Below are 22679 nucleotides of genomic sequence, written 5' to 3'. Positions count from 1 at the left end.
AAATACCCACCAATGGATAAATGGATAACCGAATTACGGCACATTCACACAATGGAAAACTATGCTATATTAAAGAACAATGAAGGATATGCAAATCATTTCACAACATGGATGAGCCTGGAGGACATTATGCTGACTGAAATAAGTCAATCGCAGAAGGACAAGTACTATATGATCCCATTACTGTAAAAAGACAAAAAAGAGTTTGCTTAAGAAAAGGAACTCACTTTGTAGGTTACCGGGGTGGGGATGGAAGGGGAGGGATTAATTTCGGGCTAGTTGGGGCCCACATGCTGACATGGGTAAGGGAAGGGATGTATATAGAAGTAGTCTGTGACCACCATGATAACATTAGGAAAAGGGAAGACACCAAATTGTGCACATAAGAGATAGACGAGAGATGCTAATACCAACCACTGTATCCACAATACTGCATTACCATTAGCAGCAAATACCAGGCTACAGATAAACACATAAACATCTCAGAAGATCAGATGGGGGTCAGTGAACAGGAGTATACTCTAGACCGAGGATAGATTCAGCAGAGGCTAATCTTGCACAGATAACAGTGATACAAAATACCTGCAATCCTTACAGAAACAACTGAAAATAGACATAGAGTACTCCCTCACAGACACCCAGACACTGTGGGAGAGAGATCCAAAAATCTACCAACTCAGGACTATAGTACTGGGGGACACCAGAATCAACTGGCACAACAAAATACATAAAAGTCTTATTCCTCATCCTACATTGGCAAGTAGCAACTGCGGTCTTGAAACCTTCGAAGCAGCCATCTAAGATACAGGTAATCGTCTCCTAGAGTCAGAAATGAAGAAGAGTGTAATAATAATAATAATAATAATGGCATTTGGAAGCAATCATCCCCAGGAGATGTTGGTCCTGGAGACCAGAACTAGATGATGCCTGGCTACCAATGCCAATCACTCAAGAAAGGATCAAATCTGGAGATCCTGGATAGAGTGGAAGGAAAAACAGGAACAAAATCCAAAATCTCAGTAATGACCAGAATTACTGATCAGGTGGAGTCTGGTGGTGGTGATGTTGTTGTTGTTATGTGCCTTGGAGTCAGACCCGACTCATATCGACCCCGAGGTAGTATCACTAGGGAAGTAGACTGCCCCACCTTCCTTCCAAGAAGTGGCTGGTGGGTTTGAAACGCCAGCCTTCTGGTTAGTAGTCAAGTGCCTTAGGCACTATGCTACCAGAGACTCCCAATACTATGGCCCTGGGATACATTCTGGACCTGGAATAAAACTCGCTCAGGGGTTGGCTCTCAGCCCAATAGTAAACAAGATGTACACACAGACCACTCAGCACAGGGTGTCTGCACCCACATACTCCATGGAAATGCATCCCTTGGAGCAATGGACCACAGGGCACCAGAGGGGCAACATTCACAGGGAGGAAATGCAGTATACACAGGGGTGCCTAACTATGAGGGGCACAGGGGGAGGAGGGGTTAGTGGGCAGGGAGGGGAGGCTACTAGGTTAGGGTTGGGGAAATAAATGGGGAGCAAAACTAAATGTACACTTAATGTTGAATGTCAAACAAACTGTGTTCTGTAAACTTGCACCTAAAACACAATGTAAAAAGAAAAAAAAGTAGATTGCCCCATCTTCCTTCCGCAGAGCGGCCGGTGGGTTGGAACCCAAGATGACCCCAAAAAAGGCCAAAGCAGGAGCCTTAGCGCCAAATGGAGGCTTACCTTTACAGACCCTTTCTAAAACCGATTTTTTGGCTCTCTGAATAAAAAGCATTTGGTTGCCCAGCAACACAGCGCAACTAAGGCGCCAAAAACGAAACATTCAATGGAGCCAGAACCAAAAGAAACCTAGCCTGGGCCTCGAGGAGCCTCCGCCCCTAGAGACTGCCCTGCGGAAAAAGGCCCGCCTCCTAATCTCCAAGAAGACCTGTGGGCAACCAGCGCGCGTGCGCTTAGATTACGTCACATCCGGCGTCTGGGTGCACGACTCAGGAAGGAGGTGCACAGTTGTGGCGGCGCCTTTTGCGTTGGTTACTGGTGTTATTTCCCTGCCGGAGGGGTGGATTTCACGGCAACATCATGGTTGAGGTACGTGATGCTTGCAGTCAGGAGTCGCTAGCCTCTGAACTGCTTTTCTTTGGTGGCGGGCGTGGGCAATAGAGTGTGTTGGGGGTCTGGGGGAGAGGAGACTGCGAGGGGAGGCTGTTTCGAAGAGGCCAGGTGGTCTCCTGTTGAGGTTTTCGGAGAAGGACAGAGGCGAGTTTGAAGCGGGAAGCCTGAGATAATTTCTCAAGCCTTCATTTGGCCCTTGGGAGGTAGGTGAGCACTGTCCTTACAGGTGAGGCTTTTGTTGGTGTTCGACCACTGGTACTTTCCGCCTGCAGAGTAGCGTTAGTAATTCTGGATTCTAAAAGACTAGTAGTCTTCTTTGTCTTGCTTCCAGTTGGTCTTTTATCCGAAATCTTTCCCCAGGAAAATCTTACAATCTTGAAACTTTGCATCTTTTCCTACTTTGAATACCCATTGTCTTAGCAGGTGGTGTCTTAAAATACTCAACTCTGTCAGCTCTTCTCAGTATCCATTGTAATCACCTTAATTAAAACCAGCATCATTCACCTGGTCTGCTGCATTAACCCCCCAGCTGCTCTTCCAAGTTTGTGCCCTTGTAAATTAATCTCTTTAAAATGTAAGTTGGTCTTACCCTCTTTGCTAAAAACCCTTTACTGGTTTTATGTTATAACTAGAACAAGAATACAAATTATTGTAATGGTTTTAAAGAAATTATCTGATCTGGATCTTGTCTGTTCTTGCAGTAACACCCACCCTCTGTCCCAACACACACACGACTGTTTTGCAGCTCCTGCGGTTATTTCAGTTACTGAACATCATTGTACATGTTATTTCCCTCTGTCCAAATTGCTTTTACTCCCACTCTGTGCAAGGCAGCTACTTCTCTGCTTAAATAGCCTCTCAGACATATTTCCTAACCATCCTACATAAAATAATTTCTTCCTTTCTCCATTTTATGTCTCAGCCCTTGCTTGTTAACAGTCATAGCACTCATCAAAATGTGGGAATGTTTTGCATATTTTTATTTATCTTTTTCCCCTTGAGCAAAGGGAGTGTGACTCTTTGCATCATTCTTTTGTTAGCTTCTAGCACAGTATCTGCCAAACACATAGTGTGCACTGAGGGAATGTTTATTGAATAAATGACTGATCTCAGGCATAACTTTGTTAATGTACCTGGAGCTCTTGCCAAAGAGCAGCTTCCTTCTCTTTTCTAAAATTGACTCTTAAAGTTTGCTACTGGGAGCAACGATGAATAGTATAAAACTTTTTATGTATGTAAACGTGTAAAATACATATAGCAATTTGGCTTTAACTTAGGTTATGATATGTGTAACTTGTAACTTGGTATGTAATGGTCTCTTTGTTTTTAGGAGGTACAGAAGCATTCTGTGCACACACTTGTGTTCAGATCATTGAAAAGGACTCATGACATGTTTGTAGCTGATAATGGAAAACCTGTGCCTTTGGATGAAGAGAGGTAAGCATAGTTCTTTTTCAATTGCTAGAATATTTAAATTTCCAACATTTGAGGAAGAGAACAGGAAGATGGGGACTACTGTATTTTTACACACATAACTCCCTTATTTAAAAAATTTCTTTTTTTTTTGCAAACCACAAACTCGCCTCGAGCATTAGTTACCTATGCTTGTTATGCACATATGCATGGATGCATTATATGTGAAAAATACCGCATTATCTTTAAAGATGGTTAGTACTAACATTTCTACTCAGTAATGAGTGTTGCAGTGTTGCTTTTGCATAATTTAAACTTACTTAACTTTTTTTTTTTGTTTTATTCACTGTAAAAATCCCATTAATTAATTGCATTTTACAAATACACAATCATTAGGAGAGTCCCTTTTAGGTGCTTTATTTTATAATAAATCACTCTGTGTATGCTATCTGCTTCCCACTGCTCTCAGAGCCTAGCTGAGGCGAAATTGTACCTGGCCAGTACTGCTACTCCCATCTTTTCTTGTTAGTATGAAGATTTTTGAGTGATGGCTTATTTTTGATTCTACATCTTCACCTATAGTCTGGGATTGCATTATGTGCAGTGTTCCTTCTTTGTCTTTTACCTTTCTTTTAAAATCATCTTCTTAATTCAAGCATTTATATTTAATTTATAAAGTGGCCTGTACTTAAAATAAGTGCATTTCTTTTTAAAATGTTGAGCTAATTAAGTACCTTTATTAGTTCTAATGAGCTTTCTTAGATAGATCCAGTAAAGGTTGTTTTAGAAGCTTTTACTATATTTTTATGCTGAAACACTTGAAGAAAAGTATGTTGATTTTGAGGTTTTTGAAATGATATATTGGTCTATTTATTTTTAGATCAGTTATGACCCTTGATAATTCTCCATGAAAGACTTTATATTAGGTAACAAGCTGAAATATTACTTAGACTTCATGGATACTGTGTGGTAGAATGTGAGCAAAATAAATATATGGTATAGAAATGCACTTGGAAATTTTTGAAGTTAAAGTGCTATTTAATTTTAAACTGTTAAATTTTTCTATATAGACATGCTTTAGTTATTTAAATATTTGTTCTCAGGCTATCTATAAATATTTGCACTGATGAATATATTAAAACTATTTAAAAACATTCTTATGTTTATAATTTTTAAATAGTCACAAACGAAAAATGGCAGTCAAGCTTCGTAATGAGTATGGTCCTGTGTTGCATATGCCTACTTCTAAAGAAAATTTTAAAGAGAAGGGCCTTCAAAATTCAGATTCATATGGTCACAAACAGTATCCTGCCAATCAAGGTGAGTATGGTGTTATCAGAAATATCAGCTCTTAAATGTGAATTTTAAAATGAGACAAATAAAGTGTCTTATTAGCATTTGTATGGCCAGTTAAAGTCATACAGTATTTAGTGGCTATATCAATATCATAATGGAAGTTGATTTCCTCCTAAGAGTAGTGACTGAGATTAGTTGATGGTTTTTCTCTTAAAGAAGGAAAGATAGTAGTATCATGATGACAGACATTCTCAGGACATGGAAAAGGTCACAGTGGAGGCAAAAGGGAAGATTTGGAGAATATTCCTAAAATGTGGAGACCATTTATCTCTGGTGGCATAGTGCCTAAGACATTTGACTGCTAACCAGAAGTCTGGTGGTTGAAACCCACCAGCTATTCCTCAGAAGGAAGGTTGGGCAATCTACTTCCATAAATATACTGCCTCGGAAACCCAAGGAGGGGTGTCTGTGAGATGCAATCAACTCGATGACCGTGAGGTTTGTTTCTTTTTATAGAAAGACAGTATTGAGTACTAACATAACTAAAAATTATAGTGGATAAAGAGAATCCAAGATTCCACAGGGAAACCATTTGCTTGATTAAAAAAAAGAAAACAGAATGAATTAACTTGATAGGGTGACCTTTCTACCCACCAATGCACAAGCTTTCTTGATCTCATCAGCAAAGAGGCAAGGAGGTAGCTCTGTACCTAAGTCTTTAGGGCTCAAAATAAAAGTGATCAACTTGCCTAATTTCTGAGACCTGAGGTTAGCTGGGAAATTTTGAGAAAGCTAGTTGGTTGTTTAATATTATTATTTGATTGATTAAAAAAGATAATACTTGTATATAAGAAGAATTCACTATATGAAAGATGATCGCTTTCTTCTCCTCCTCCTTATCTGTTTAGGACAAGAAGTTGAATATTTGGTAACAGGTACACATCCATATCCACCAGGACCTGGTAAGTCAGCTGTTGACATATTGAAAATGCCCTGTTGTCACACACATTTGCATGGATGATTCCTGTTGCTACAAAATACAAAATAAACTCAATAGCTATACAACCAGGCATGGCTTCTTAGATGATAGTTAACTGATACTTAGTATCCCAAGCATTCATTTCTCAAATGTTCTTAAATACCTATGTTTTTTCAGGAACTATACTAGAAATTCAAAGACAGATACTCCTAGTCTAGTCAAGCTTACTGTCTGGTAGTCAAGATAGACAAGTGATTATCAATAAGCTTATGTGATAGAGGTGTTGTTACAACCGATATTAGAGAAATGTGTCTGGTGCGTGTGTAAGGTTTGGCATCCATATGGAGTGGCACATAAACAAGGTGGAGGCCAAAGGAACTTGGTATAACTAGGTTCTAGTTATTTAAGAAGTTAGGATTTACCATATAGAAAGTACAGGTGAATTGTGTGGTTTTTGTTTTAGTGATTTACTTTAATTCTTGGAAACTTAAGCTAGTATTTGGGAAATTGCATAATTTTTACATCTGAAGATAATGTCCCAAGATAATAAAAATGTAACTTTTTTACTCTCATAGGCTACTTTGATATCAAACTATGATCAAATCAGATTTGAGTTGTATGTTATTAATCACTATTTTAATCGTGATCATTTGCGAGCTCTGGTAGCGTAGTGCCTAAGGCACTTGACTGCTAATCAGAAGGCTGGAGGTTCAAACCCACCAGCCACTTCTTGGAAGGAAGATGGGGCAATCTACTTCTGTAGTGATACTGCCTCGGAAACCCAAGAAGGGTCGCTATGAGTCGGGTCTGACTCAACAGCACATAACAACAACAACAATTGTTTATTGTAAAACGTTTTGGAAATAGAAGAAAAACTTAATTAAAAGTTTTATAATGTCACCACTTGGAGATAATTGCTGTTACCTTTTTGGCATACATTTTCCTTCTGTATTTTATTTTAAATATTTGTTAATGAAAACAAAGATAGCTACTAAAAGGAATTGATTTTTTATTTTAATAAGGTGTCGCTTTGACAGCAGATACTAAGATTCAAAGAATGCCAAGTGAATCAGCTGCGCAGTCTTTAGCTGTGGCATTACCTTCTTCTCAGAACAGGTATGAAATGTTTTTATGCTTCTCATTACAAAGATTTTGAAAACATATTTCACTGTTCACATTTTTTTCTCATTTTTAAGTGTTTATAATTATGTGCATTATATGATAATTCTCTTGATCAGTGTTTAAAAGAAAATAAAATATTGGTTCTGCAGTAGAGGGATTACTTAGAATGTGATGTTTCTCTTTCTTCAGGGTTGATACAAATCGTACTGCACCTGGTGGAAATGAATACCGACATCCTGGGGCTTCTGATAGGTCACAGCCTGCAGTGATGACTTCAGTAAGTTTTCCTCTGTCAGATAATGTTGAAAGCCTCTGACTTCTGGGACATATCATCTTATTTCTGTTCATCCCAAAAATCTTCCTTAAAATATTAAAGGAATGAACACTTGGAATTATTAGCATAGATTGCAGCCTGAGCTAGTTGTTAATATATCATGATCCTAAAATCTGATTTATTAGGGAATTGACATATTCTTTAGAATTTAAAATTCTATTAATTTAGGATATTATAATTCTTGCACATTGGAGATAGGATGTATTTGGTGAAGATAATGTACTGATGTTTATTGTTTATTATTAAAACTATAAGGAATGTTATTATGAAAATTGTGTTAGGTGTTAATATAAGACAAAAGTATTTTTCATTAAATTTTAAACTTACATAATGAGGGTTGAACACTTACTAGTATTGTAATATTCTTTGTCTTTACAAGTGTCTTAAAAATGAGCATTTAGAAATAACATGGGTTTATCCGTAAGTAAATGGCAGCTGCTCTTATTTGTGAAAGTAACTGTAGAATGAATACTCTGAAAATAATGCAGTTTGCTTTATAAATTTTCTTATAAGTTGATGTATCAGACAATGTTTCTCTGCTATTCCTAAGGTAAATACCAGAAGAATGCTTGCTTGTGTTTTATTGACTATGCAAAAGCATTTGATTGTGTGGATCATAACAAATTATGGGTAACATTGAGAAGAATGGGAATTCAGAACACTTACTGGTACTCATGAGGAAACTGTACATAGACCAGGAGGCTGTCATTTAAATAGAACAAGGGAACACTGCGTGATTTAAAATCAAGAAGAGAGTGTCAGGGTTGTATCCTTTCATTATACTTACTCAGTCTTACGCTGAGCAAATAATCCGAGAAGCTGGACTATATGAAGAACGTGGCATTAGTATTGGAGGGAAAATCATTAACAACCTGTGACACGTGGCGACACAATTTTGCTTGCTGAAAGTGAGGGTGACTTGAAGTAGTTACTGATGAAGATAGAAGACTACGGTCTGAAGTGTGGATTGTTGTTGTTGTTATGTGCCGTTGAGTCAGACCTGACTCATAGTGACCCCTCCTTGGGTTTCTGAGGCAGTATCACTATGGAAGTAGATTGCTCAACCTTCCTTCCAAGGAGTGGCTGGTGGGTTTGAACTGTCAGCCTTCTGGGTAGCAGTCAAGTGCTTTAGGGACTACGCTACCAGAGTTCCTGAAGTATGGATTACATCTCAATATGAAGAAAACAAAAATCCTCACAACTGGACCTATAAGCATCATCACAATAAATGGAGAAAAGACTGAAGTTTTCAAAGACCCCGTATTGGTTGGTTCTACAATTGATGTATAGCACTGGGCAAATTGGCTGCAAAGGACCACTTTCAAGTGCTGAAGATCAAAGATGTCTCCTTGAGAACTGGTGTGCCTGACACAAACCATGGTATTTTCAGGCACCTCGTATGAATGTGAGAGCTGGACAGTGAATAAGGAAGACTGAAGAAGAGTTGATGCTTTTGAGTTGTGCTGGCAAAGAATGCTGAAAGTACCATGGATTGCTAAAAGAACTAACAAATCTGTCCTGGAAGAAGTGCGGCCGGAATGCTCCTTGGAAGTGAGAATGGCCAGACTTTGTCTCATCTACTCATCATGTTGTCAGAACGGACCATTCTCTGAAGAAGGATGTCATGCTTGATAAGGTAGAGGGTCAGTGAAAGGGGAAGGCCCTCAATCAGATGGATTGACACAGTGGCTGCGGTGATGGGCTCAAGTATAGCAAGGATCATGGAGTTGGTGCAAGACCGAGCAGTGTCTCATTCTGCTGTGTGTGGGGTCGCTATGAATCAGAGAAGACTTGACCACATCTCACAACTAACAACAAATGAGTTGATGTGATGGTGGTCTTTACTTCCCCAGTTTATTATACGACTGATTTGTCTTAATGAAGTGAATGAATTTGTAGCCATCACACTGTGTTTCTTCCTTTAACTTGCATTCTCAGGTCTCTCCCTCTACCTTCTACTGCCTTAGGAAGATGTGAGTAAACTTTTTGAGGGCAGGAACTTTGTATAACTTTCATTCTGTATCCTCAGCACTAATAACAGTGCCTGGTACAGAGTATGAGCTTAAATACTTTTTGGATGGATGGATGATCATCACCAGCACATTTTGCCATCGAGTCATTTCTGACTCATGGCATCCTTATATGTGTTAGAGTAGAACTACGCTCCATAGACTTTTCAATGACAGATTTTTTTGGAAGTAGATTACCAGGCCGTTCTTCCAAGATGATAACATCGATGTTACATCAAGTAGTATGTCTTTCAAAATATTTTTTAAATACTGTAATACCATAATCCTGTGAGGTAGACACTATTATCCCCATTTTATAAAAAGAAATGTAATTTTTACCCATGCTGAGATTTGAAGGCATGCATAGTGATAGGTGTTTTTAAACACTCTGATACCCTTCCTCGTTTGGAGTTTTTAATTGTTTTTAAAATTAACATTGAGGAAAATACAGTTCTGATGAGAAATCATAGACTCAATTTCCAGTTAGGAAGAAAAATTCAGCCTTCTTTTCACTAATTTCAGGGGTGGGAAACCTTTCATATACCCCTCTTTTAATATCCATTATTCGGTTGGTGACATGAAATATTAGGTATGATATCTTAATGAGAATGTAATGTGTTCTGTTTCTAGGTTATTATGGAGACTGGCAATGCCAAGAACTCTGCATTAATGGCCAAAAAAGCTCCTACAATGCCAAAACCCCAGTGGCACCCACCTTGGAAACTCTACAGGGTAAGTTAATTTGCCTATTACTCCACTGTTAAAGAATTATTAATTTCCAGTTGACAAAGCCTGAGGAATATAATAAAAAGGAAGAAGAGTAAATATTTAAAGTGGTAGAGTGATTTGAGGGGAAGAGGAAACTGCTTAGGTATGAGCATACAAGATACCTGGGAAGGAGACTTCCTTAAGGCTTACTGGTATTTGGTATAAAATACGAATAGAAGGCTAGAATATTATAGAGAGCAGAAGTGATAAATTAAGGAAAGTGTTTGAGATACTTATTATGAAGGCTAAGGGCAGGAAGACCATATTAAGAAATTGCTTTGGACAGTTATATTTCTGAGTGTATAATAAATGAAAATGACCCAAAATCTAGCAGATCTAAAATAAAATGTGTATGACAGGAAAAAAATATATATTTTTTAAATTATCATACAGTAAAATAGATCTCTTTTTAGTTTACAATTCTGATCATTTTTAATAGGTTTATAAACTTAAGAGAGGAAAGTGGGCATGGGGCTTGGGGCCTTCTGGGGTGGCTTTATTCTGAGCCCAGGCCCCCAGAGAGGTAGACAGGTGCAGAGCTCAGGGCCTTCTGGGGCAGCTTTATTCTAAGGCTGGGCCGCTGGAGAGTTAGGCGGGCCCATGGCTTGGGACCTTCTGGGGTGGCGTTATTCTAAAGCTGGGCCCCTGGAGAGGTAGATGGGTGTGTGGCTCAGGGGCTTCTGGGTCAGGAGCTTCTGGGGTGGCTTTATTTAAAGGGAAGTAAGCACAGCAGTTAGGAACAACTAAGGGAAATAAACTTGTTCGTCAGTTTCTTGTCCTGTGGTGGCTTGTGTACTGTGAGGCTGGAGGCTATGTCACTGGTGTTGCAAAATGCCAGCAGGGTTACATATGGTGGACAGGTTTCAGTGGAGTTTCGAGACTAAGACTTGGAAAAAGGGAGAGACCATTCACTTCTCACAAGATTGGCCAGTGAAAATCTTACGAATAGCACTGAAACACTGTCTGGTATATAACTGAAAAACTTTATGAGTACCACTGAAACATTGTCTGATACAGTGCCGGAAGATGAGCCCATCAAGTCAGAAGGCACTCAAAATATGACTGGAGTAGAGCTAACTCCTCAGAGTAGAGGTGATCTTAATGATATGGATGGAGTAAAGCTTTTGGGACCTCCATTGGCTGATGTGGGATGATTGGAAATGAGTAGAAACAGCTGCAAACATCCATTAATAATTGGAACATGGAATGTACTAAGTACGAATCTAGGAAAACTGAAAGTTGTCAGAAATGAAATGGAATGCATAAAGATCGATAATCTAGGCATTAGTGAGCTGAAATGGACTGGTTTTGGCCATTTTGAATCAGACAACCACATGAGCTACTATGCCAGGAATGACAAGATGAAGAGGAATGGTGTGGCATTTGTGGTCACAAAGACTGTTTAAAGATCTGTCCTGAAGTACAGTGCTGTCAGTGTTAGGATAATATCCATAAGAAAAGGATATAATGCTTGGTAAAGTGGAGGATCAACGAAGAAGGGGAAGGCCCTCAATGAGATAGATTGATAAAGTGGCTGCAACGATAGGCTTAGGTATATCAAGGACAGTGAGGCTGGCACAGGACCGGGCAGTGTTTCGTTCTGCTGTGCATAGGGTTGCTGTGAATTAGGGATGACTTAATGGCATCTGACAACAGACTTAGATAACCATTACTTCATCAGGATATAGAAGTTCTATCATCTCATCAAAGCTCTTTGTTATCCTTTTATAATATATTCTTCCCCCTACCTTTATCTGTTTCCATTACTATTAATGCAATCTTTTCAGGATTCAAGCTTTGGAGACTGGCTTCTTTCATTTAGCTTAATGCCTTTGAGATATTTATCCAAGTTGTTGCCTATATTAATGATGCATTTTTATTGCTTAGTAATATTTCATCGTATTAGTTACATCACAGTTTGTGTATCCTTTCGCCCATTGGAGATTATTTCCTATTTAATCATTCTAAAACCTAATTGCCAAATAATCTCATAAGTTGATAATTTGAAGTTGTGAGGAGGGACATTTCAAACCCTGATAGCTAAAACTTGAATAAACTCTTAACTGTTTTGATGAATCTGCATGTACTTTTTTCTCTACAGGTTATCAGTGGGCATCTTGGCTGGGTTCGATGTATTGCTGTGGAACCTGGAAATCAGTGGTTTGTTACTGGATCTGCTGACAGAACTATAAAGGTAATAAAGGAAGAAAAAAATAAGCATAACTGTTTGGCATGTAAGTTTAACCTATTGTAAGGTATTTCCAATTGTAAGAATTGCTGTTGCAGTTCTCATTTTTTTTTAGATCTTAGTATGAGTAAATGTTTTTTGTGCCAGATAATTTTCCTAAATAAGTATTGCTTAAAAATTTATATTTCAGGAAATACAAGCAAATGCCTAGCCTTGAATTCTTCGTTATCTTCGAAAATAAATTCTCTTTACCACCAATTCCTTGATATATAATCTCTTTCCCTCTGGTTACAAACTTAAAAGTATGGTCATTTACAGAGAATGTGGAAAATATACCAAAAACCCATTGCCATCAAGTTTATTCCAATTTATAGTGACTCTGTAGGACAGGATAGAAATGTACCATAGGGTTCCTGGGGTTGTAATCTTTGTGGAAGCAGACTGCCACATCATCTTCTGTGGAGTGACTGGTGCGTTTACCCTCCAACCTTTTGCTTAGCAGCCATGGCCTTAACCACTGCATCACCTAGGGCTCTTTATGGAAAATACAGAGAACTATAAAAGAACATAGACTCATCCATAATCCTACCACTGGTAGATACTTGAATGAATTTCTTTGTAATATTTCTGTGTATGTGTATCAATGTATTTCCTTACTGTTTTTTTCTGTTTGTATAAATAGATATTTTTTAAAAGATCATGCTTGATATGCAATTTCGTATATTTTTTCATTCAACAATGAATGAAAGGCATCTTCCTGTTTAAAAATTCAACTTCTTTTTAAATGGTAGCATAATAATCATTTAGGTATTCTGTAATCTATTTTTCTGTTCTTGGATGTTAAAGTTACCTGATTTTCATAGTTAATCTTTCTGTATAAAGCTTTTTCTGTATTTTAAATTACTTTATGTTAGATTCCCAACATAATTAATAGAATTAATGGGTCAAATATTTCTGAGGCCAATACCCAAAGAACATACTACTATTCAAAATGAATGACTTAATGCTTTCAGGGTGGTCTTTTTCACCATATTGATTGTGTATTCCTTGTGAAATACCTGTTAATGTGTTAAGCAAAAATGGGTATCTAATCTTTTTGAAAACTGTTCAGGTAACATTTCTAATGAGATTGAACATTTTTCATATCTTTATTTGCTATTTTGAGGTTTTTTTTAATGTGTTACTATGTTTGGCTAATTAAATATTTATATTTTCATGCTTTTGTTATCAATGATGTCATGTATATATTAAGAGTTAATATTTTCTCATTTATTGCAAATAGGTTCCCAGTTTGACCATGCCTTTCGATTCCTTTTTTTTCCCTCTTTTTATTTGGGGGAGGGGGTCTTGGGAATTTGTATTTTTATGTGTTTATATCTTTTTCACTTTTGTTTTTGAGACTTCATTTTAACATCAAGATTCTTAAATATTTGCTTTGGCGTAAGCAACCTGAAAGTTAAATTTTCTTTGATTGCAGATCTGGGATTTGGCTAGTGGCAAATTGAAACTGTCATTGACTGGGCATATCAGTACAGTGCGTGGTGTAATCGTGAGCACAAGGAGCCCATACCTGTTCTCTTGTGGAGAAGACAAACAAGTAAAATGCTGGGATCTTGAATATAATAAGGTAAACTTGGGGTTAAGGATTTAAAACATTGAGCCATTGTTTATCTTTCTAATTTCAGAAATGTTAGCTTTTGTGCTTTCTCTTTAGGTTATAAGACATTATCATGGTCACCTAAGTGCTGTATATGGTTTGGATTTGCACCCAACAATAGATGTGCTGGTAACCTGTAGTCGAGATTCAACTGCACGGGTAAATAAGACAGAGTTGTGTGTTTTCTGTGAATATGACATCTGATAGTATCCACATTTGGTATTGGAGTCACATATTGTTAGTAAAGAATTAAAGATAGTTGTCCTGACCCATGGATATTGTGCTCTCTCGGTTATTTGACTGATACATATTTCCTTCTTAGTCCTCAGTCCTATGCCAAGCCCTTACCATGTTTATTTTTGGGGGTGACTCACCCCTGAAATGTGACATTCTTATCTTCTAGTTTATCCACACAACAGTGTTCTGTCAGCTTTTTCATTTGGTAGTCCCAGTGTACCCATTCTTAGATTTAGATTCCCCTGATCCTTCAGCTTTTTTCTTTCCTCCCTCTCCTATGGTTACCTCCTATCTTTACATTCTCCACCTCACTTACATATATCATCCCTCCTTTAAACACTTCATTCATTGTATTCAGCCACAGTTGTCTAGTAAACTACAGCTTTGGATTGATCAGTTACCTGCCTGATAATACAAATGCTTGTTCTCTTTGACTGTATGTCTGTTGTGCTTTTATAGATTTGGGATGTGAGAACTAAAGCAAGTGTACACACATTATCTGGACATACAAACGCAGTTGCTACAGTAAGATGTCAAGCTGCAGAACCACAGATTATTACTGGTATGAGATACTTTCCAAATTTATAACATACTCATATCAGGATGGATCATAATTATACATGTATTTTTTCTATTCACTATGATTCTTGATTTACATTCTGTTTATAGTATTTCTGTGTCATTACATACCTTAATCACAAGCATTTGAAATTTATTATAGTCAGACTTTATTCATTTGTTTTTATTTCATGCTTTTTGTTTATCGTAGAATGTGTTAAACACAGTGTCTTGTAATGTCTGACTAAGAAAAGGTGCTATTAGGTACAGTTAAATATTATTTTATAGTGTAAAAATTATTAAAGGAAATTGAAGTTAGAAGTTAAAATAACTTTGTGGTAAGTAACATTTAGAGCTTGTAGTGGGTCTTGTTTCTGTTAAAATAAGATTGAGAGCAATATATCTTTAGAATTAGAAATTCCTTCATTTGCTGTATTTTATTAAATAAAAAATCATTGGAGTTTTTTCTTTCCCCACTGTCAGGGATAAAGTTATCTATTTGTTTAATTTGTTATTTGAATTCTTGCTGTTTGGTTGACATTGATTCAGATTTTGTGTTAATTTTTTTAAAGAATTAAATTTAAATCAATCTAGATTTCTATAGCTATAAAGAAATTAGCCAAGAGGTAACATGACTTTCATTTGGTGAATATATGTCTGAAAGAGCACTTCATAATTTTATTTTAACTTTTGCATTCTTTTTCCTGGGGTATGTTTGGGTTGTATATATGTATATATATGTGTGTGTTTTCATTATAGGAAGCCATGACACTACTATACGATTATGGGACTTGGTGGCTGGAAAAACAAGAGTCACACTAACAAATCACAAAAAATCAGTCAGGGCTGTCGTTTTACATCCAAGACAGTAAGTAAAAAAAAAATCATAATGTCAAATGAAATAATATAAATAAATTATGTGTAAAAGCTGAATTGAAGTTAATAGTGCCTAGGTTCAGTGCTTTTGAATTATATTACACATAACTGTTACTGGACACTGAGATATACATAGAATAATTCTGAAGAAGGAAGTTAATATATGTAGGGGAAAAAATAGTAGGACCTATGAAAGTATCAGAGTGTCCAAAGATGTTAAGCATATTATTTGTTATTTGGAGCTCTTTTGGTATAATGCCTAAGGCATTTGACTACTAACCAGAAAGTCAGTGGTTTAAAACCACTAGCTGCTCCATGGGAAGAAGATGAGGCAGTCTACTTTTGTAAAGATTTACAGCCTTGGAAACCCAATGGGGATTGCTATGAGTCGGAATTGACTCAGTGACAGTGGGTTTTTATTATTTGTTATAGCAGATCGTATCTTTTCTTTTCACCCTCTCTTCCTCCCTTGTTCCGTTCTCCGTTTCTCTTCCTATCTCCTTCTGTCCTTTTCCCTCTCTCCCTTTTGTTTCCCTCCCTTTCTCCAAAATAGTCACATAACCCTTTGCCAATTATGTGAAGTTATGTTTTTGCACATTTATTACTCCAGCTCAGAGCAGAGTTTGAAGAAATTAGGAAAAAATAAAAAGCTAGTCTAGAAATTTTTGTTAAAATAATATGAAAATCCGATTTAACTTGGAACATACATCTTGATATTTTTGCCTTTGGTATGCCTTCAGTAATATTAAGGTGACATACGTCAGTGTGTGCACATTGCAAAATCACAACCACAGTAGGTCTTTAAACTCACCGTTTTACTTGGTTTACTTTGTCATTCTTTTCAATCTTATTTCAGTTACACATTTGCATCTGGTTCTCCAGATAACATAAAACAATGGAAATTCCCTGATGGAAGTTTCATTCAAAATCTTTCTGGCCATAATGCTATTATTAACACATTGACGGTAAATTCTGATGGAGTGCTGGTATCTGGAGGTAAAATAAGATCTTTAGTTAAACTTGTTGTTTAGTCAAACATACTGTTTAGTCATTTTTTTCTCTTAGTGAATGAGTAAATATTTGTTAAAATTTTAAGCCATCCCATCTAATTATGACAGTATTGATTACAGTAGTGTATATTTCTATGGTCATTTGCATGCATAGTCATTTTAATGTTTGGATTTACACTGGGAATCACTTATAAGTCGAGTTGGATAAGCTAGAAGTGGTTGTCAATTTTTGTGATACTTTCTGAGATCTATAAAATAAGTTTTGAATTAAGTGCAAATGAAAGTAGACTAATATTAAGAGAAGCTTGAGTTCCTGTATCTTAAATAATCTTTATATTTGTCAGTTGCTGCTGTGGTGCTTGGCTAATGGTTGGTGTTTAATAAATGTCAAACTGAATTGTTGAAGGGATTCCAAGTTTAATTGGATCTTTCCCTTTAAGCTGACAATGGCACTATGCATCTTTGGGACTGGAGAACTGGCTACAATTTCCAGAGAGTTCATGCAGCTGTGCAACCTGGGTCTTTGGACAGTGAATCAGGAATATTTGCTTGTGCTTTCGATCAGTCTGAAAGTCGATTACTAACAGCTGAGGCTGATAAAACCATTAAAGTGTACAGAGAGGATGATACAGCGGTAAGTTCTGTTTCACATAACACTCTTAAGTAAATCAACCATATAAATTGTTCAAGTGTTTTCTCATTTTCATGTTATGAAAATAATCAGGGTGTGAAAAGATGTATGGAATTAAGGTATTCGTCATCTTGGGTAGTGATGACTCAGATTTCTGTATTGATGTCATTCATGCCAGCAAATCCATAGATTTGGGTTTTTTTTATTCTAGTTTTACTTATAAGGGAAAATTTTGGCACTAAGAATAACAGCTTATGAATAAAGCTATGCAGTTCTAGAATCATAAGCTTTTGATGCTATTAAAATAGGTGAACAGATTCACTACAAGTTAATTTTCAGATATTTCATCTAAAATAAAACTGCTAGAATATCTAGACAGCAGTTTTATTTTAGATGAAATACCTGAAAATTAACTTGTAGTGAATCTGTTCACCTATTTTAATAGATACTTGGATGATGCCAAAAGTTTGAATTATTTCTGAAATTGTTATAGAAAGGCTAAATAATGTCAGAGATGTGATTTAGAATAGATAATTGTATTTGTTAGAAGGCTATGAATGTGAAGCAAACTAGTAATTTATTTTACCTTCTTTCTTTTCTGTTTCTAGACGGAAGAAACTCATCCAGTCAGCTGGAAACCAGAAATTATCAAGAGAAAGAGATTTTAATGTAGCATTGTCTTCATGGTGGTTCTGCTTTTTTCCCCTCCCTTATCTTGGCTTTTATGAGGATATCCAGTCAATTTGTGCTCTGACTAGGAATATAAAGCAGAAACTCACTTGCTCAAAGCATTGCTGCTTCTTCATATCTTAGAATAAACTGCTCCCTGCCCTCCCCTTCCCCCAGTGTTTTTATTTCCAAAATAAACAATTTTCAATCCTCAAGAGGAAGATGCAGATATCAATCATATTCATGTCCTTTGAACATAACTATTCTAAAGATAAAATATTTTCAGTTTCATGAGACCCGTTTTTTAATTTACAAAATTGGTTATTGTTATACTAGGACATGTTTTGAGGGGAACAGAGTTTTAAAAGGTCATTTTAAACTAGTATCTGTGTGTAATTTGGGAGTTGAAGATTTGAAATCTTTAAGTCTATTTATTTCACAAATAGTTTTTAAGTGCATGTTCTGTGAAGTTCTGCAGAACCAGATACTCTTTTGGAAATAGATAAATAAGATATGTCTGTCCTCCAAGACTTCTAGCTTAATAGCTTATAAACCAGAAAACTCACTTGCCTCAAGTCGGTTCCAAGTCATAACGACCCCTCCTTGGGTTTCTGAGGCATTATTTCTATGGAAGTAGATTTCCTAGTCTTCCTTCTGAGGAGTGGCTGGTGGATTTGAACCACCAGCCTTCTGGTTAGCAATCAAATGCCTTAGAACCTCATAGACATGCTATAATCGAGGTAAGAGTGCTGATGGTGCAGTGGTTCAAGCATTTGGGTGCTTACCAAAAGGTTGGCAGTTTGAACCCACCAGCCACTGTGTGGAAGAAAGATGCAGTCTGCTTCCATAAAGTTTTACAGCTTTAGGAAGCCTATGGGGCTGTTTGACTTTGTCCTATAGAATTGCTGTAGTCATAAGCAACTAGATAGCAGTGGGTTTTTATATTTGAGGTGCAAGTAAAATACTGGGGGAGCACAGAAGGAAGAACCATTTTTTACAAGGAGGATTGTGGAAGACTTAAAAGAATAGATGGCCTTTGAGCTGATCCTTAAAGTAGAGAAAAGATTATTCCAAGATGAGACATGTAGGATTGAAATCAGATATGAGAAAGCATGTGATGTGTTCTAGGAGCAAAGACATGACTGCTCTATTTGAGTAATGGAGAATAAAGCTGACTGGAGTGGGGAAAATCATATTTTAAATTTGGACTATTCCACAAAAAGGATACTAATGTAGGTGTGGAAACTTAGGAAAAATAACATTGGAACAATCTCTTGTAGAGATCTTACAGAAAAGTGTTACTGTCATACAATTTATTTCTATGTATGCCATTAAGAGGGTGAGGAATGTCTGAACTACTATGGTAAGCTGTCCAGACTTCACTATTACGTTTAAAAAAAAAAGTTGTACAAGCATTTTTTTTTTAAATAATTTGTTGATGCTCTAAAAATATCGGAGAAATAATGTTGCTTTGTTATCAGTGGTTTTGTGAGGAAGTGATATTAAGGGAGAACTTTCATGATCTGCTTTATATATTTCTATAATGTTTTTATAAGCCTAAATAAAACTTAAAAATACTACATTTGCATCCTTGAGAGATTCTAATGTTTCCTATCAAGAAAAATAGAGGTGGTGAATAATGTCCCACTTCTAAGGGCCAAGATGAAATTACTAGTGTAAGGAGATGAGGAAAGTTAAGTTTTATCATCCTACCTAGGAAAGCTGTGACTGCCGTATTTTTACACAAATTACATGTGCTACACAGTTTTTCAAACTATTTTCATAAGCACACTATACCTATATGATTTTACATGTTCCTGACTTCAGTTACAATTTTTTCTTGTTTCCTGTTCAGACATAATGTTAGGATAAAGTAGGTGTTTTCTAAACCAAATGCAACCACTGATGAATGGGCTCATGATGGAAATGGGATGCCATGTTGAAACCAAGGTATGAGTGTACAAAGAGCTGGAAATACGAAATTATCCTAGGCCTGAAACTAAGAACAAGATGTTTGTATTTTTTGTTTTCGTAAGTCTTAAACATAATTTTTGGTAATCAATGTCTTTGAAATCAACAAATTCACCAGGAGAAAAATGTACCATTTTAATTTGTTCCTTGCCATCATCATGTGACTCTTGGAACCCTTCAAAGTCCAGAAGTTGCTGGCTACAGTGTTTCATTCTCATGGAAAGGTCATTCCTTGTCATGAATTTAGAAATCCAGGTGAAACTTGTCTTGAAATCTGGGATTCCTCTTTGATTTTCCAGAAGCTTTGCTTTGATCTGAATTGTGATAGTAGCAACAACTTGATTATGTTCCCTTCAAAAAACAGCCCACTGTTTCAAGTTCTCCAACTCAGGCCATTTCATTTTGAGTCCATGATGTGTGTTTTCATGGATTCATTTTCTCCAACTCCTTCATTAATGAATAACTCTCCAACCTTGAACTCACTGCCACTCTGTTGCTTGTTTCTTCTGCCCTGGCAATGACTTTTACTTTGAAATTGATGGAATAGGACTTGTGTTAATTCCTGATCTGTGATCCTAAAGGCTTCTAAGATTTAGATTTATAAACTGAGGAAATGTGCACAATATGATTGATAACTGGCTGTTTCTAGTAAAAAGATAACAAAATGCCAATGTGAGGTGTGTAAGAAGCAAGGATCTTTTTACAAGCTTGTAAGCATAGGTTTAAGTTGAGTCATGATCATGATTATGATACTGAAATAAGCAGATCTACATAGCTTAATGGTTTCACTCAAGATGATAATGTTTCCCACATTAAACTTGAGCCAGGAGTGGTTATCTCTCTGTTTTACTTTCTTTACTCCAATTAAAAGCTGGAATCAGAAGAGGACTGATACATATGTCAATACAGATTGAACTGAGGGTTTCCGAGGTGGTATCTCTGGAAGTAGATTGCCCAAGCTTCCTTCTGAGGAGCAGCTGGTGGGTTTGAACCGCCAGCCTTCTGGTTAGCAGTCAAGTGCCTTAGGTGCTATGCCACCAGTTCTCCTTATTAATAGCTACTCGGTGCTATTTATGGGACTATAGGCTTTGCTTTATTCACACTTCCAATTGATACTATGTGATTTATGGACAGGCTTCAGTAGGCTCAAGGTTCAGATTGATGACTAAAAATGATGGGGATATTGTTATCAACTTAATAGAAACAGGCACAGTTTCAATTGTTTATTTTCTGGTTACTGGGGTACTTGGTGGTGTAGTGCCTAAGGCATTTGCTAACCAGAAGACTGCCAATTCAAACCCACTAGCCACTCCTTGGAAGGAAGATTGGGTAATCTACTTCCGTAGTGATAACCACCTCAGAAACCACCAGAGGTGTTGTTATGAGTCAGAAATGACAGCAGTGAGTTTGTTTTGTTTTGTTTTGTTTTTTCCTTTTTTCTTTTTTTAGGTTTAACAAACAATCCATTGAATTTCTTGACCATGACTTTATTATATAAATATGATCAGAAGTAACATTTTCAGACAATTGAATGAGGGAGAAATTCACTTCTGGAAATGTTTTAAGACATCCTGAGTATATGTATGCATGTGTTATGCCAGAACTTTTATATGATTTCATCCTTTCTGTGTGTTTGTGTGTGTGTGATATGGGTGCACTATTTGAGAAAATATAGTATGTGTTTAAATTAGGAACAAGTAGTAAATTCTGAAGTTTATTTAAGAAAAAAACTTTACTTACCTCATGCTGTCTTGTGTTAGGGTGTTGCAGGATGCTCATCTACCTTATATGTTCGTGAATCTCATGACATTTCAGTCAGAATTTTGTGCATGTGCCCTTCTCTTTTACCTATTTGGCAAAATTCCAAACAAAGTTAAACCCAAATCGTTTACTCTGCCAATGTAATATCTGCACTGAAGCTGTAAAATGACACCAGAGAAAAACAGCTCTGCTGACTATTCAGTCTTGATGTATGAATGCAAACCTCAAGTGGACCTTCCACAATAAGTGAATGCACATTTCTATAGTTTATGCATTCTGTCTCGAACTACATTGTTCAAGAATAATTCGTCCACATGTACACTTGCTGCCTTACATTGTTGGCAGACCTTGCTCCCACAATTAAAGTTCCTCTACTGCACCATTCATTCCTCCCTTTATGCCAAAATATCAGCATACAAATATGTTGCACTCACTTGTCTTAAAGTATTAGACCTAGTATTTCCCTCTAACTGTGTGCCCATTTCTCCATTCCTTTTTATAGCCGACCTCCTAAAAGGACTCTACACTCATTTCCCATTCCTCACTTCCTATTCTTTCAACCCATCCCAGTACAAAAAATAATGAAAATAAACGTGCTAAACATATAGAGAAGACTAGATTAAGCCAATTATGAATTAAATGGGGAAAATCACGAATACCCAATGAAAAAGGAGTGAAATTAAAAAGATTATTAGACAACTCAGTCTAGTTCTATGCCATAGTTACAGACCTGAATAAATTGGTTAATTTTAAAGAAAAAATATATTCTGTGATTAAGTCCACAAGATATACAAAACCTAGGCAGATTAATTACTATATAAGAAATAGAGTTGTCAAGGAACTATCCCTACCACCGTCATGTATGTACATCACCAAACCCACACAGCTTTAGAATAAAATTCTAAGATAATTTCAGTACATTTGAAATTGTTCTGTGGTCTAGGTAAAGAAGGAAACTCCATGTATTTTAAAATATAAGTATAACTAAGATATCTAAGGGAGCTCTGGTAGCATAGTGGCTAAGACACTTGCCTGCTAACCAGACGGCTGGCGGTTCAAACCCACCAGCCACTCCTCGGA

The 22679-nt window shown here is 36.7% G+C and overlaps 1 protein-coding gene across 1 annotated transcript; it reads left to right on the top strand.

Moving 5' to 3' along the window:
- The first annotated feature begins 2087 nt into the window (after positions 1-2087).
- On the top strand, positions 2088-17866 carry PLRG1 (pleiotropic regulator 1). Its single transcript, XM_007943966.2, has 15 exons — positions 2088-2096; positions 3451-3557; positions 4714-4853; positions 5738-5791; positions 6831-6924; positions 7120-7207; positions 9904-10005; positions 12143-12235; positions 13707-13856; positions 13944-14045; positions 14583-14685; positions 15441-15549; positions 16414-16553; positions 17008-17201; positions 17807-17866. Exons 1-15 carry the CDS (start codon positions 2088-2090, stop codon positions 17864-17866), a joined length of 1545 nt encoding a protein of 514 aa, XP_007942157.1.
- Positions 17867-22679: the final 4813 nt, after the last annotated feature.

Source organism: Orycteropus afer, unplaced genomic scaffold (genome assembly GCF_000298275.1).
Source record: "Orycteropus afer afer isolate SDZICR_OR568_19922 unplaced genomic scaffold, OryAfe1.0 scaffold00116, whole genome shotgun sequence".
Classification (NCBI taxonomy): Eukaryota; Metazoa; Chordata; class Mammalia; order Tubulidentata; family Orycteropodidae; genus Orycteropus; species Orycteropus afer.
This window is presented reverse-complemented; position numbering and strand designations above follow the sequence as displayed.

Excerpts from the sequence above, each read along its gene's own strand:
- PLRG1 (XM_007943966.2), top strand. Across the intron at positions 15,550-16,413 it reads GTCGTTTTACATCCAAGACA|TTACACATTTGCATCTGGTT; the intron begins GTAAGTAAAAAA and ends ATCTTATTTCAG. Across the intron at positions 16,554-17,007 it reads TGGAGTGCTGGTATCTGGAG|CTGACAATGGCACTATGCAT; the intron begins GTAAAATAAGAT and ends TTTCCCTTTAAG.